At 41.2% G+C, this 16,489-nt stretch overlaps 3 protein-coding genes across 4 annotated transcripts; 2 read left to right on the forward strand and 1 right to left on the reverse strand.

Annotated features, from left to right (window-relative positions):
• The first annotated feature begins 99 nt into the window (after positions 1-99).
• On the forward strand, positions 100-1,603 carry LOC108019550 (kunitz-type serine protease inhibitor 2). 2 transcript variants are annotated; one of them, XM_036818834.3, is made up of 3 exons: positions 100-408; positions 1,236-1,272; positions 1,334-1,603. In XM_036818834.3, the coding sequence occupies exons 1-3, from the start codon at positions 367-369 to the stop codon at positions 1,588-1,590; spliced, it is 336 nt and encodes a 111-aa protein (XP_036674729.3). In that variant the 5' UTR covers positions 100-366; the 3' UTR covers positions 1,591-1,603. The 2 variants fall into 2 exon arrangements, with proteins under 2 accessions (XP_036674729.3, XP_065722257.2); XM_065866185.2 differs by lacking the exon at positions 100-408 and having other exon boundaries at positions 1,115-1,272.
• A 139-nt stretch (positions 1,604-1,742) lies between these two features.
• LOC118877969 (PI-actitoxin-Aeq3a) lies at positions 1,743-2,703 on the forward strand. The gene is made up of 3 exons (XM_070996649.1): positions 1,743-1,847; positions 1,899-2,383; positions 2,514-2,703. Exons 1-2 carry the CDS (start codon positions 1,772-1,774, stop codon positions 2,090-2,092), a joined length of 270 nt encoding a protein of 89 aa, XP_070852750.1. The 5' UTR covers positions 1,743-1,771; the 3' UTR covers positions 2,093-2,383; positions 2,514-2,703.
• Positions 2,704-4,412: 1,709 nt separating this feature from the next.
• On the reverse strand, positions 4,413-15,920 carry LOC108015826 (ankyrin repeat and SAM domain-containing protein 1A). The gene is made up of 13 exons (XM_036818489.3): positions 15,900-15,920; positions 14,507-15,132; positions 11,283-12,174; positions 10,318-10,636; positions 9,810-10,261; positions 9,534-9,756; positions 7,775-8,774; positions 7,497-7,708; positions 6,983-7,273; positions 6,754-6,916; positions 6,413-6,574; positions 6,206-6,337; positions 4,413-6,141 (listed from the first exon to the last, which is right to left on the reverse strand). The coding sequence occupies exons 3-13, from the start codon at positions 12,160-12,162 to the stop codon at positions 5,998-6,000; spliced, it is 3,978 nt and encodes a 1,325-aa protein (XP_036674384.3). The 5' UTR covers positions 12,163-12,174; positions 14,507-15,132; positions 15,900-15,920; the 3' UTR covers positions 4,413-5,997.
• Positions 15,921-16,489: the final 569 nt, after the last annotated feature.

Genomic DNA, 16,489 nt, shown 5'->3' on the forward strand with positions numbered 1-16,489 from the left:
CCCAAATTTCTGGGGTGACTGCTAAGTGTTTTGTCTTGTAATTTACAAATGCAAAATAGCCGAATGTGACAAAATGCATTCGCCTGACAATTTATCGTGTTGCCTGCTTCCTTGGCGATTGGGCCAAGTTGCTGCATCTGGTGGATACACCCCACTCCCTGGATCTCCTGGAGCTGCGAAAAAAACTAGTTTACGCATTTTGCGTGTGCAAACAGACATTGATAGGCGATGTGGATTTATATTTATGGGCCTAGTCGGGCGTGGCCTTGATCTAGAATTTCAGTAGTGCCGGCCCCAGCGTTTTTCCGATGTTTTCATTTTCATTTTCGTTTTCATTTACGTTTTCAGCGCCGCACAACGCGGCGTATGTGTGATGTGCGATGCCGATGTGATCTCGGGCGATCTCAGGTGAGTTAAGGTGATGTTTTCGTGTTCGCCGCTTGCACTTGCGTAATCACACAGATCGGGGTGCTAAGTACCGGTTTAAATGCCGGCCCAGACCAGTTAGCTAGTTTTTATATATTTTATGCATCTGAACTGAAGCGCCTGTGGAAACGCGTGCGATTATTTTACTCACTTTTCTGTATAGCTCTCTGCACTTGTAATTTATTGAGAAATTTAATTGAATTCGCATGCTCGCCAACCGGTCGCATAATATTTTTGTCCACCCGATTACACATTGAGCAATTGCCTGCCCGATCACATACGTTTTTCCCCAACGCTAATAACAGTTTTCACGCACACAGTTGGTGGAAAAAACATTCTTTGAAAACAATACATCAACTGTTTTTATGATAGTGCACTGGAAAAATGTATAATGACTAAACTAGTTAAGACTTGAAAGGTTTTAATTAAATTTTATCAAAAAAAAATGCAGAATCGTTTTTTAAAATAATTTTTTCCTTAGGTAATATCGATGTATTTCATAGTTTTTCTAGAAATTGGTTAGCCCTTTTTAGAAATAATTCCTTAAGAGACAGAAAAGAGTTCATTGTTTTTAGAAGAAATAATAACCAAAGTAATCCAAATCCAAAATTAAATGTATCTTCCAGTAATTTTTCTAAGTGTTCTTTCTTCGTTTGGTCTTATAAAAAGCCACAGAACAGATTCTTGTTCATTCATTCCCTTAAATTCAAGAAAATCCCATCATGTTCCGCATGGGTTTAATTCTTATTTTAATTTTTTGCCTGGCTGTTGTATTACTGGCTTACGAAATGGACTCGGACTCCTTACAGGATCAGTACGAAAGGGAGCAGTATAATTTACGCAAAAGTTTGTCCTTTTCCCGAATATTTCTAACAGTAATTCAACTAACAATGGTTATATTCCTTAGAGATTTGTCTTCAAGATCCGGAATATGGAAAGTGCAAGGGTCGCCGGACACTGTGGTACTACAATACCAAGAGGTCCAAGTGCCAGACCTTTACCTATTCAAATTGTGGTGGAAATGGCAACCTTTTCTATACCTACGAAAGTTGCAAGGAATTCTGCGGTAAATACAACTGGCGTAAGGGTCCTCCTGTCCAAGGACGTCGACGTATGGCTGCTCCTAGAACTAAGGAACTTGATAAAATTCCACAATCAAATTAGCTTCTGAATATAAAAAAAAGTTAATAAGAACTAAATATAAACCAACATGTTTTTTGGAATTTACTACCCTTAACCAAATTAGTAAAATGGACCACATTTTCATTAGCTATGAAACGTATAAATACCTCACGAAATGTTTTAACCGTTTTTAGAGAACCTTTGGAGATCCCATAAGTCAGAGATGAAAGTGGTAATAGTTTTTTTTGGCCTTTTGGCGATTATAGTGTCAACTGTTCAGCCTACTGGAAAAAGAAATTGTGAGGTTTTGACTTTTTAGTAATCATTATCTTATTAGTATCTTTTTGCAGTACTTTGTTATCTGCCTCACGAGTTCGGTAAATGTGGAGGCCATCGCTTAATGTGGGCATTTTCCAATCACCAAGGAAAGTGCGTTCCATTTGTTTTTTCCAACTGTGGCGGCAATGAAAATCGCTTCTTTACCAAGGAAAAGTGTGAAAGAACTTGCGCTTTAACTAATCCTCGATTTGTTGTGACTAATTAATTGTTGGAGAAGAAAGATGGTTAAAATATAAAAAATATATTTAAAACTATTATAAATGGTAAAACAGCTTTATGTAAATTTTTCATTTTAATACTTTTTTTTTATAAACTTACTCTAACAACACAAAACACATTTTCATTAGTTGAAAAGGGAACTTAGGTATAAATACACCAAACTTTTGTTTCCTCGGCTTAGTCTGAAGTCTCAGTTTGAGTATGAAAGTTCTTACTACATTTCTTATTTTCTTTTCGATCTTTGTGACTACTATAAGGTCTTTAGATAATCGAAATCGTAAGTTATTCCGTGGAACAGAATAGCTGGCAAAAAAATTATAGTATCGTTATTAATCTATATCAGCATTTTATGTTTTGCCAGCTGAATCAAATAGGTCAATTATTTTTATTAATCCCCATTTCCTTAGCCATTTGTTTCATGCTGTTTAATCCCGGCCATTGTGAAAGCCATCGAGTTGTGTGGTCTTTCTCCGGTGACGATGAAGAGTGCATCAGGGTTCTCTATTCAGGATGTGGTGGCAATCGAAACCGATTTAACACAAAAGCTCAATGTGAACATTTTTGTGAACTACAATAAACATATACCTTAATATTATACACTTTAAATAATTGAACACCTAATGGATATAATAAAAATAAATCTAAATAATGATTTTTTCAGACTTTTATAAGAGATTCTTAGTTTAATAATAAGTTATTTTATAACAAGCTTTTCAAATTCAAACCGAAAACGTATAACTTGCCTGCGAATGTTCACACTAATAACGCTTTCGTTTTGACCACGTTTTGTTGGCGTCTGGCGGTTTTTTTGGTACAACTGGTAGCCGGCGCTCAGGAACGAAAGAAGGCCAGAACAAGCAGTGGAAAGCTTCCCACCAGCTTGGCTCACATCCACATCCACATACACATCCACCACTTCCACTTCCACTTCCATGTATACCCATATAACACCGCTCTCGGAACACATACTCCCCCAGGGGCGGAACTTGAGATTGTCAAGGGCTGGGCAAATATTCGTTGCTTGCTGGCATTTGGACCAGGCCAACAGCATTGGCAGTAGCGAAACGAAAGCTCACCTGAAAAGTTTTTGTTTGCCAGCCAAGTATTTTGTTTTCTTTTCTCTGGGCTTTATTGTGCGCCGTTAGAGGCATAAATCACCGACGAGGGGGCAAAATGTGCAAGTTTACAGGTTGACTCGCCGCTCGTACGCAAAAAGCACATTACCAGAATGGCAATCGCAATCGCAATAGCGAAATGGCCATGGCAATGGCAATGGCCAATAGCGAAATCAAAGAATAAAGTCACGCAATTTCAATTACAAATAAACGCACAGACGGAGAAATGGCCAATGAGAGGGGATCCCCTGATGCTGACTATCCTATGGCATATATCCATGGCAATAGCTAGAGCTATAGTAATAATAATAATAATGAAATTGTGATAAGCTGCGCGCCACAAATTGCACGCGAGTGAGACGGGGAGACAATAATTTAAACCGTTAAGCGCAAGATGAGGCATCAAATGCAGCCGCCCAGAGATGGACACGTGACACGACGGTTTTCAAAAATATTATGTGGTATGTTTAACTGGATATTCAAATTTTCACTATTATTTCCCAAGTTATCCAGTTTAACATACCATAAAATCCTTATTTTGCATTTAGAGGTCTCTATAATAATGATGTAGGGTAATACCAATTTTTCGGATTTTTAGTTGATAGTTTCTATACTTCTTTCTTTGATCAAAACGTACCAGTCAATCAAAAAACAATGTTCTACTTCCATCATAGTTTACTAAAACTTGTTTTTATATCAAAACTTATTAAAATTATATATATATTTTTGGTAAAATACTTTTTTTTTGTTTTTATAAGAACACAACGACTTATTTTTAAGTTTTAATGTAAAGTCCATGGTGAAGACGTCGTCATTCTGGCTGAATCTGCGCATATCGGATGTCTGGCCGCATTTGACGCAGGCTCTGCTCTTTCTGGCCAACAACATTAGGCCCGAGCTGCGCTTCGGTGTTGGCCCGATGCCAATTAATATTCGCATGATCAAATGGTTAACGCATTTAGCCGTATAAAAAACCAACAAGACATCGCGCCGCTTCGCAAACCGGCTCACATTAAATTCGCATTTACGCGTTAGCCTTTGTGTAACTGATCGAGGTTTTCCCCTCCGACCAATCCTAGTCTTCTCTCTGGACCCCAGATCCCGTGGCCTGTGGGAAAGTGGGCCTTAATTGACATCACGAGGCGTTTAAATTGCCGCCTGACCCCGCAAAAGAGTTAAACTACTTGTGGCCTGAGTTAATTATGTATTTATTTATTATTTTTCTTCATTTTCCAGTTTTTGCTCATTCTTTCCATCATATTTTTTGGATAAACACTTAAAAATTTTGAATTTTTGTTGTCACAACTTTGCATGCCGTCTATATATATTTATGGGTTTTATTAAATTTCTTTAGTTATGGGCTAGGCTGGTTGAGTACGACTTTGTATATATAGTTTAATAAAATTGATTTACTTTCCGTGTGCGTGTCTATGGCATAACAAACTGCTGCCCAGAGAAAATGGATTAAGATGAGTTTAATTTGTAATTATCTTCGATTTTGTATTGAGTAGGTAGGTACTTAATGGAATCTGTTGTACCACAAGCAGGCTAACATTTAAAGCGTTCGCGTACATCGATAGAGAAGGTTCTTTAGGGTATAAATTCAAAGTAATATTCTACGTAAACCAAGTAAAACTGAAAGCTATAACAACAAGGCCTGGCCTTAAACAAAAAATATTTTACAATCGAGTAAATGCAAGTACACAATTGATTTGATAAATGCTTACATAACAACTAAGGGACTAGTTAAAAGTTTTTCTTCTGAAAATGTCGTAAAGTATTCTCAAAAAACATATTAAAAAACCTCAATTCATTTTTACGATTTTGTAAGCAATAATTTGCTTATAACTTGATGCGTTGTCTGTCCTTTGATTTCATTCGATTCGCTTAAATATTCAATTAAAAATTATATAACAACACGCATACATATCAATATTAGAGTTAGTCGTATGTATATATGTATAATATATAGTAAATGTGATTAGCCAATAGGTTATAGATCTTCACGAATGCGGGATATGATTTTGCATTGCTCTTTCTTTTTCAATTCAATTCTCTGCCTTTAGCATTCAACATTAATAAAATTGTTTAATAAGCCAATATATTTTTAATTTCTTCGCTCGTACGCCAAACATGATTTTCCTCTCATTTGTTTATCTCTTTAAAATTTGCTAAAACATTTTCATTTACTATTGTTTTATATCGTCAAGTTTACTTGATTTTTGTTACCACATAAATGCAATACCTTAATATGTTTATTTTTGGAATAGGGATGCAATTGTTACCCCTGCAAAATGGTCTAATGATAATTGTTCTTTGCAAAATGATCTAATTATAAAGTCGATTGGAAAGGAAAGCTTTCTGTTTTGTTTGGAAGTTGTGAAGCTCTAATAAAGCCTTCATATTTGTTTGGTGCATTTCTCTTAAATGGAAAAAAATTGTGCCTTTTGTTGATTGTGAGTCTTTTTGTTCGTTTCGTTTGTAGTTTGTTATTTGTTCTTTGGCCATACGAATAGTTAAATAATTAGAAAAAACCCCCTTTCCCGCTCGTATAAAAGTCAAATGCGTAAGGACTACAAACTACTAGTTGCCATACAAAAAAGCCCTCTAACTACAACTTGAACAGAGCCCCATAGTTGGTGAGGCAAAATAGTTTGGCGCATAGGCTGCGACTCCGACTGTGACTGCGACTGTGACTGCGACTGAGACTGTGACCTGGCCTGAGTGGTGCCGTTGGTGTCGGCGGTGTTTGCTTTCCTGGGGCCAGGTCCTGGCTCTATTTCCCGCCACAGTACTCGCCCTGCAGCATTCCATTGTCCAGGAGAAGAGCCGGCGTGGTGGAGATGCCATCGCGCAGTGCCAGTTGATAGGCCACCTCGAAGGCCTGTCCCAGAGTCAGGATAATCTCGCTGGCCAGTTCCTGGTGGGATTAAATATTATGAAAATTACATATTAAATATTATAGCATTCGTAAGTGTACTCACTGTGCTTTGGACCAGGAAAACATGGCAGTAGTGCAGGTCCTGCTCCTTGGTTATATAGGCAAAGTGCCTCAAATCCTCCGAGTCCTGGCAGGCGCAGTTGATGTTCTGAATCTCGTGCTCGCAAATAGTGCGCTAAAAATTATGACATAATTTTAGGAGTTTATATTTTTATGTTCCTAAAAAAAATCGGAATTTCAGATTTCTTACCTTACTGCTCACATCGTTGAACTCCACTCCGCGATGACAAATCGCCAACGAGAGTGGTGACCCCGATTTGCCTTCACCTTCAGCTGAGGATTTCAGCTTTTGTATGGACTTCTTAGTGGACTCTGTGCCGCGTAGTTCTTTCACAACCGTTGAGCCGAGGTACTGAAACATAAAGAGTAAAAAAAATTCAATTCTGTTTTAAAACGTAACAAAAAAGTTGTCATTTTATGAAACTTAAGAACTCGCGTTTTTCAGTAATGAAGGAAAGTATGGAACAATCTTGAAAAACCCTTTTAAATTTGTAATATTTTCTTCCAGATGTAATTTTAGAATCAACTTACTTGAACCTCGTAATTAATGTGCTCGTTGAGCAAAGTCTGCGCCGAGTGGCGCCATTCGGTGGTCCGTAGATTGGCCGGAAGACCCAGCAGTAGCTCCGAAGGAGCCCTAATTTGCAAAGCGGCTGCTTTTCTAGCTGGTGGAGCCGGTGGTGGAGGTGCAGGTCTTAAAAATACCAAAATTATTAAGATTAGAGAAGGGCGTTTCCTATATCGATATATCATATCTTACCGACTCTTGCGATAACCCGTGATGGAGTTGCGATGATGCACTGGATTGGCGGGTATCCTTGGAGGAGCCTCCCTAACGGTTCCATTGCCATTCGTTGTCAGCTGATTGGTTTCGTTGTTCTCGCCCAGTGGCGTCTTCAGCGACTTGGAGTCACTATCGCGCATCTGGCGTATATAGGCCAGTGATTGCAGGATGCGCCTCCGGTGGCCCAGCTTGTTGATCTCCAGCACCGTCTGCAGCTCCACATCCCACACCCCGCACACGCTCTCGATGGTGTTGTACAAGTGCTTGCTGGAAAGATAATATTCATAAATATCAGTGTTCATGGGACTTTAAAGGATTTAAAGAAAGAAAAAAATTGAATGATATAATTCCATACAAATTTCAATATCAATTTAACATTTGTTCAATGGTGTAAGGTTTACTTGTTAATTTCTCTGTGAATATCTTGTTGATCTTGGTACTTTTTTCTGTTTTTATATAGAAAAACCTTTATAAATATAGTACTACTCACTTGAAGAACTCCAGGTACTCCGGCAGGGCAATGGTGTTGAGCCACTGCTGCAAAGTGGCCACTCCGGTCTGCTTGTTTTCCTGCTGCGTCTTGAGCGGCACCTGCGGTTGGAACTCCGCCGGCGGCAGACTCTGGACAAAACGCAGAAGTTTGGCTGCATCCCGTTCGGGAATGTGCAATAGGGGAATATCGGGCTCCTCAAAGACATTGTGCTAAGAGAGAAAACCACTACAATAAGTTCCTTCTTTAACAAATAAATCCTCAACCAGGGGACTCACCACAAACTTGTAGTTATCATAGCCGTTCTCGAACAGCATCCTTTCCAGGTGAAGTAATCCTGCAGTGCGAAGACGTGTGGCCAATTCCCTTCGCTCGTTGGGCACCTCCATGTCCTCAAAGTCCAGCTCGATGTCGTGGGTGGGCGTGATGCTGGTGTTCAGGATGCCACTGCCAAAGTTCTCAATAATCTCGGAGATCTTTTTGCGCGCCTCTTCCGCATTAAAGGGACTCAGGAGATTTATGGAATTCCTGGCTGCCGACTGGCCACTTCCGGGAGATTTAGCGGGAGATTTAGCTGGCGATTTGCCAGAGGATTTGGTAGGAGATTTCGAGGGTGATCTTGGTGGCTTAATTGCTAACTCGCCAGAGGAATTCCCATTGGCCTCCACTGGCTGATTGGTTGGCGTTGTTGGTGGCTTGACGAACTTTCGCTCCGGCACCGCCGGCTTGATGGGAATGGGTGGACGCACTCTGGGCAGAGTTTGCTGTGGCTTGCCCTCCACTTCCTCCTGGATTTTTAACTGCACCTCCGATTGCTCCTTGAGCTGCTGGGAGGCTCCTTTTAGCAGACCAGCGAAGGGCACATCGCTGACAAACTCCTCCACATAGTCGGTGGAATGGGAGAGACTGTGATCCGAGCACGAAATGCTGGAGCTCAGGGATCCAGAGGAGGGAGCTGGACAATGGGGAATTACCGTCACCGTATCATCGTAATCATAGCCAGGGGTACTCAGCGTAGGCAGCAGTTTCGATGGCGAGGAGCCCGTCTCGATCATCAGTTGCTGGGCCGCCTGAAGCTGGAGCAGAGCGGAACGACGCTTGTACTCCTGGCTAAGGGGTCGAATCCTCTCGTGGATGGTCCTTTCCGCCTGGCTGGAGCTCGGCGGTGGATGATCCGGCGTGGGCGGCTGCTTGTAGTGGGTGGGACTGCTGGGGATCTGCTGTTTGGCCTCGCAGTTCTCGTCGCCACCGTTGGATTTGGCCGCCGCATTTGCACCACTGGAAATATATGAAATATCTGATTACTACCGGTTAAATGCTACTTTTAAGACCGATTTCTCAATATCACGTTAAAGTTATACTTTGTTATCTGACCTATAAGTTGGGACTAGAACCTAACATTACATTGAGATACTAATTTCCGAAACAGCAACTAACTAAATGTGAAAAGTTATGCATCCTAATTTAATCCAAATATTCTACTTCTTTCTATATGCCCTACTAAAAAAATGGTATTAAAAACTTATTTGGTTTCTCTTAAAACGCTAATAATTTAATTATGTATGCAATAACACGATTTAATTCCCCAAGAAACTCAAATAGTTGTATAGCAATTAGTCTTTGCTTGGTTTAACGCTAATTTGATATTCCACTTTATTTTAGTAGCACTTTTAGTTAACTATAACTAAACTACACTTATTTACTTAAAGTTTGGCAACATGCTCTTTAAAAGCCATATAATTATTTGGGTCACCTAGCCGTGTTTTATAATGGCGTCGAAATTAAAATTACCGTTAATGCTATATAAGAGGTTTGCGTTTATGTGGAAGCTATTTAAATCTACAAAAAAATATATGGATCTTAATTAACATTTTTAATGCCTCTTTTAAACTGTTAAGCAATACAAAATGTTGAGTTTCAAGAAGGACAACCAAAGAGTTCGAAAGGAATTATCTGTCTATCTAAGTTTTATATTGTGCGTCGGTGCTTGTTTAGTTTTAATTAGATCGTTTAATTTTAATTTTACTGTTTGCTCACCTGCTGTTCCGATTGCGCTTGAGTTTTCGGTTGGGGTTATATGACTTCAGGGTGGCATTTTCTGCAGATTTCAGCAGTTCCTTGGACAGCTTGGTGGTGGCACTTCGAGGAGCTGGAATTGGTCGCTTCATAGAGTTGGTGGCCGGGGAATCCCCACTAGAATTGGGCACACTCGTCTCGCTATTCAGTTCCGAGCTGCTGCACTGGCGGTCCAGCATGTCATCTGTAAAGAGAGGTGTTAGCTGGATATGATGTGGAATCCTCTCCAGAACTTACTACTCGAACTCAGGCTCATTCCACCGGCTATAGCAGATCTTGTGCTCTGCCGGGCACTGGCATAAAGACGATCACTCCGCTGTCGTTCCCTTAGCTGTGTTTCATCAAAACTCATACCGCCCACACTTCCATGGCTCTGATGGGAGTACGGACTATCGCTGGGCGGTTGGCGGCGCACCTGGTTTTGACCATAACCATGTCCATGGCTCTGACTTTGGCTCTGACTGGATGGCGAGCTGTAGCTGAACTGCTGGCCAGGACCTGCGTGGGTTGGCGAGACGGAGAGATTGCGCCTTGGTGGCTTCTTGGGCGGTCCAGCTGGAGCAAAAGTACTCATCTGCATGGGCTGACCAAGACCACCAGTGGAACATCGGGATCTTGGTGACACCGAAGCCGGCTCAAAGCTGCTCAGCGATGAGGAGGGACTCACACTGTAGCCACCACCCATATCACTAATGAAGGTATTATACAAGTTTAATATACCCATACATAATTTAGCTCTACATACTTCTGACTATGCAGTGGGGAGTGTGCATTGAGATCCTGGTAGAAACGATCCTCCGGCTGGAGAGCACTGTCCAAGGACTTTCCCCCGTTGTAGGGACCACCATTTCCCGCACTCAGCCGCTGTTTACTGTATCCAGATTGCTGCATGGAGTGCGAGTGGTTCAGCAAGTGGTTATTGGAGTTAAAATGGTAGTGGTTGCTATGGGCCTGCTGCTGTTGCGAATGGTTTTTGCTCTGGCCACGCCCGGAATTCGGTGGTCCCGAGTGTTGCCTGTAGATCACCTCGTCGCCCTCATCCGTGTCCATTTGGTTACGAAAGTCTGGAGGGAAAAAATATTAAAATGAAATGGATATTTAAAGGAAGATTCTATAAAAGATTCTTAAAAAAAACTAGTATGAAATAGAATAGATAAATACAAAAATTATGAAATAAAAAGATGGTCTGCGGGAAAAAAAAATTAAAAATATAATATCTTCAGTAGGTTAAATACAGATATTTGCACTTAATTACAAATGTATACAGAGCCTCAGGGGTAAACACGCATTCTTATGTGGTTACTTAAGAGTTAATCAGACTTAAGATTCCAGCTCACTTCAAGACCTGTGGTTATCTCCGTCAGACTTTGCATTTATTGGCGTACGTATAAATTGTGCCAACTTTGTGTATATATACTTTGCATTGATAAATAAAGGGGACTGAAATTTGCGGTGGATTGAAATACAAGTTGTATAAAAATAAAGCGTGACATAACAATCAATAAACTATATCTCTCATTCCCTAGAAGACTGATCTGCCTTTTATGTGTGATAAAGAACTGTTCTTTGTGTTATAAATTTATGTTTTATAGCTTTCCAGAAAGACATAGGGTTTTTGAAAACATTAAACTCGTTTATCTAAAAATGTTATTTTTCATTCTTCTAGTAAATGAGCGAAATGAACGAGGAAACCATATTACGCATACGTACTGTTGATCACAGCCACAATGTGCTTGGTGACATGCGGTGGAAATTCACGCAGTATATCCAGAGCTGTGCGTCCTTCGTTGTCGGTGGCGGACAAATCAATGCCTGCTTTCAGTAGAGTCCTGACCACACTCTCCTTGCCGCAGAGAGATGCCTCATGCAGGGCAGTTCCCGAGGGAGTTAGCAAGTTCACACTGACTCCGGCGGACAAAAGGACCTCCACTACGCTTTTGTGGCCATTTCGACTGGCCAAATGCAGACAGGTGTGCGGAAAGATGGCTCTGCTCGGGGATGCCGGCGACGAGGGCGATGGTGTACCCCTTTCCACAGCCTCTGCGCCCAGATGAGCTATCAATTCCGGATGGGCACGTATCAGCATTTGAACCGCCTGCAGTCGGCCATATTGTGCGGCCAAGTCCAGAGGGGTTTCCCCACGGACATTGCGCATATTGGGATCCGCATCATGGTGCAGCAGCAGGGCCAAGGCTCCAGTGTGTCCATGTTGGGCGGCACAGTGCAGTGGAGTCTCCCGATCCTTGGTCAGCAGATTGGCACTGGCCGGTCGATAGGGATGCGTCAGCAGGAGTCGCACAATCTCTGTTTCCCCAGCCCAGGCGGCCAAATGGAGTGGCGAAGATCCCCGGGAGTCTGGGAGATTCGGCGAGGCCTCGTGAGCCAACAGCAGACGCACTATATCCTCATGGCCATTAAGGCAGGCATGATGCAGAGCCGAGGAGCCACCACTATCCTGGAAATTAACCCCAGTGCCGCGACGCAAACTGGCCAACGGTCCTGCCCTTTTGGCCTTCTGCGTGAGAACCTTCTCGATGTGCGAGATGTTGCCATTGCGCGCCGCCTCCAGGAACTCCTGATCCTTGCCCATGGTAGGAAAAGGCTGCAAAGAAAATTAAAGATGTTAAAAAACATATAAATATTTTTAGATAAATATGTAAAATTTATTATATATATATCTGTCTGTGGTAACTTGTGCTTTACTCATAATATAACTCATAAGAAATCCATATAAGAACAAGGAACACCCAGAAAATAATAATTAAATAATAAATAATAATAAATAATTAATTAAAGATGGTGTTATTATGTTTCCAGGGTCTGCCATACTTTGATAATTATTGATCAAAAGTCTATATACAACATGTATATAAAGTATTAAGATATATGCATAGCTATACAACAATTACTATAAATTTCGTTCAACCATCATTTTAAAAATGACTTTCCTTGATTATAATTACTCCCCAGGAACTCAGCCCTTTTTAGTTGTAGAACATTGTTTTCTTCCTGTGTGCTAATGGGTTCCCATTAATGGACTTCCCTGCACTTTTAATCGCTTTAAGACAACCCCTAAACTCTGGAAGGGGACACTGTCTTGCTGTCTGTCTGTCCGCCCTGAGTTGATTTGCTGCAAATGAATTATGACTGTCAAGTGTGCTTCATTAAAACGCCTTCGGCTTTGTGGCTTCGCAGGCCTTTGCGGGTCGCCTTTTCTCCTCTTAGCCCTAATGACTTTTAGCCCGTCTTTCCATTTAAGCCGACCACCCAGCCACCCATTCACGCGCAGCTCTCAATCGACAGAGGGTTTTGCCATTAAAAAAATTGCACAATAAGATGGGTGGCTGGAGGAGCCGTCTGGTGGGTGGGTGGTGCAAAGTGGGTGATGTGGTGGCGGGATTGGTGGGTCAGAGGGTGTCGAGTGGAGCTTTGCTCCTGATGAAGTGCTTCTCACGCGCTGGAATATATCTTCGAGTATCTTTGATATGTACGTGACACATTCCACACATAAACCATGGGACAGAAATTGTACTCCGTGATATGACACCAGTAAGCTCTACGAGATGCAGATAATGCCAGTAATGTCTAGAGATGATGTGACAGTAAACACAAGTTGTAGGAATTCAGAGAGACATATGAAATTAAATTGAGGAAATTATTATCTTCTTTTTAGATTTTCTTAAGCATGGAAGCAATATGAAAATTTCCCCTTGAGCAACGAGCTGCCCTGTTAAAATATGTCTGAATAAAAACAATGGGGTAAACCATTTGATTTGCTCAAATTAACTTTTTTACAACCTTTGAAACGTTCACTCATGAAATTCAAAAATAAATCAACGATAAACCCCGTAATTCCCAGTAAGCAATTTATTCCTTTAGTCACCATACAAGTGTTTTCTATTTATAAACAGATATTATAACAAGATTGACACGTCAGAAAAAATTAACACAGTTTTTGCAATACGTATATTATGATATGTATTGATTGGAATCAGTCACTTGTTGAATGATCAGAGGTATAGGGAAAATATTCCAGGGAATAACGCCCATAGTCCTGACATTAAGGACTTTTCCATATAACATGATAAAGCACGTTGTAGGCGCCTTAAAGCGGGCTGCATTCCACTTTTGAATGCTTCAATGAGATAAATACACGACGGCAACAGATAATCACCTGCTTACACACACTCCCCCACCGATTTTACACACACTCACACTGAGGCGTATATCGTTTATCCTACTACATACTATGAAATTCAACAAAAGGTAGGTTAGGCACATCCTTGGGGGTAAGGAAAGGGTCTGGAGAGTTTAGAAGAGAGGTAGAGAGAGCAACTCTCTCGGTTGCGAGGAGTGCGCCTGCTCTGCCGCGCCCACCACCAACTACTCCCGAACCCCCGCCCCAAAGTCCTTAGCCCCCAGAGTCCTTAACCAAGCCCCAGAACCCCACCATCATCCTTTCCCCCAAGCTATTCATAATTTTTCGCTTGCAAAACTCTGAGGCGTGTCAGCAGTAAAGCCCAAACGAGGGGAAAGGGGATGTTCGGGGTTATTACTGGGGATGCGTTTAGGCCAGGCCCAAAGAAAGGCAAACGGAAATTGAGCCACATTATAAACGGCTTGACACCAGGGCACAACAACAAAACAGAAGCCAGCATTGCCAATTGGCAGCAGAGATTGTGCAGTTCCTAAGCCATAATTGGGTCAAAGGATGTTGACCCTAGCTGGCATTCCCCATTGGTTTTACTTCCATAACTAGAAAACCATTTGTCTGGCAAATTGTATTTCCCGTCTTTCAGTTTACCCTTTGCATATATAGACGGATGGGGGGTTCTCATCCTCACATTTCGTTACTGGCATTTCGTTTAGTGCACTTAAAAGGCGTGTACTACCATATACACACACATTTTCTATAGCACAATTTTCGCTTTTACCTTTTCGCTAAAAGTTTATTTGGGATGTCGTACGTAGACTCGTAGACTCTATATATATAGCACTTCCGTTGGTGGGCGGACTTTCTTCGTTGATTGAATAAAACTCATTTGATTCCGCTGCGATTTATGGGCCTTCGTCGTCGTCGTTGTCGTCGCCTTAACCTCGCACATCTTCTCTAGCACATTTTTCCCACCGCTTGAGATTCCCGAATGGGGATTCAGTTTCCGTCTGCTATTCCGTTTTTCGTCTCCGACTTTATTTCTTTATTTTTTTTTTTTAATTCCGATTTTGTACTCCGCCCGTCAGCGACTCTCGCGTGCGACTGACTCTGTCTCTGAGTTCGGGGCCCCGGGGTCTGCGTTAGTTCCGTAAAATGTAATTCCCAGATACCATACCATATACCACTTGGCACTGGGAACTTGGCACTCTCTCTCCGCCGTGCGCCGTGCACTTTGCTCTTGTGCACTCTGTGTTTCGTATCCGACGAAAGTTTTTCTCCGATTTTGATTTTTTCTCTGTTTATGAGCTGCGGCCCAACCACAATACAATTTCAGCGCTTTCACTTGATTGTTTTGCTTCTCACAATGCGGGCGAATGAGCGGAGAAAATTCGTTGAGCATTGAGTCTGAAAATAATATATATATATTGAGATATAGAGAGAGTGCTTGAGAGAACAAATACATTTTTGTTTGTTGTTTATCGGGGGGCGATAATACGCTTTTGTTTACGTATTTTCATGTGCGAAACTGACAGACGCACAGTCAGTACAGAGAGACCGAAAGATACATCTCTCGGGAGAGCATATTGTATTAAAAATAGGTAGTTGCAATCGCTGGGCAAAGCATGGAATGCAGCATATATGGAAGGGAACACGCCTTTAAATAAACAAAAATGTTCTGTCTTCGAGATGCAGCGGATTGAGTTACCGATCGGCTCGATCGGCTGATTAATGATCTGTGCAAGGAATGCCACCGACAAATGGCCGGAATGGATCTGGTTTATATCTCTGGCAGATCTCGGGGCGCCGCAATTAGGAATATTTACCCATGTGTAAACAGAGGCGATTAGATAAGTGGGACGGTGTTTCTTAAAACTTATCTTGAAGTACTTGCTTTTCACGGGGATTTATAACTAACTGCAGTTACTGTTCTCGGCTTATTTTTATCTCACCTAACTAACCGTGAAAAGGGTTATAGTATCTGTAAATTTTAAGCAAAAATACTTGTTTATTTTTTTACAATCGTTATTTATTTTATAGTTATTATTATAGTTTATTACATCTTTTTATAGAGTCCATAATGTAAATTTCTATCAACCTTGGTGTAATATAATAAAATTGTATACAAGAAATGCTTTCAAATTATAAGGTCAATAATGTAAGTTTTTACAAACCTTGGTGCAAAACAATGCTTTCAGATATTAAAATGACTCTCCCTTGCCAGAGTCATTAATATTATATTTTCGTGTAGTATAGTTTTTTCATAGTTTCTATTTTTACATAATTTCATGAACAAATAAACTATTTAATTGCCTGCCCCATTTGCTCTGCGAACACTTTCCTCCACGGAAATGTGACCAGTTCCCACAGTTACAAGCTCATATTTCGCAGTCCCCACGAAGTTCCCAAACTCAACTGAAATTTCTCACGTAGTCGTACCCGGCTACCCACCAAAAAAAAAAACACAATTGTAACATGTAGTAAACAAAATATGAGTAACTTTTTGTGGAACCCCTTTCTCTGGCGCCCTTCAGCCCATCACTTGTGGTTGTTACTGAGCTTTCGCTGGCATTTCACTCGCTCTCCGAAAATCACGCATGCGCCTTGTTGAGCTTTCTTATCACACATTTGTTGTGGGTTCAAGCTTTGGTTTGTGTTTGGCTGGCCAGAGCTTTCACCATCAGCTGTTTTGATAAGAACCCGCACTTAACACCTTGGTAAATGTTTCTATTACTTATACCCACTTTTATGATTACTGAAGAAT

Source organism: Drosophila suzukii, chromosome 3 (assembly GCF_043229965.1).
Source record: "Drosophila suzukii chromosome 3, CBGP_Dsuzu_IsoJpt1.0, whole genome shotgun sequence".
In the NCBI taxonomy this organism is placed as follows: Eukaryota; Metazoa; Arthropoda; class Insecta; order Diptera; family Drosophilidae; genus Drosophila; species Drosophila suzukii.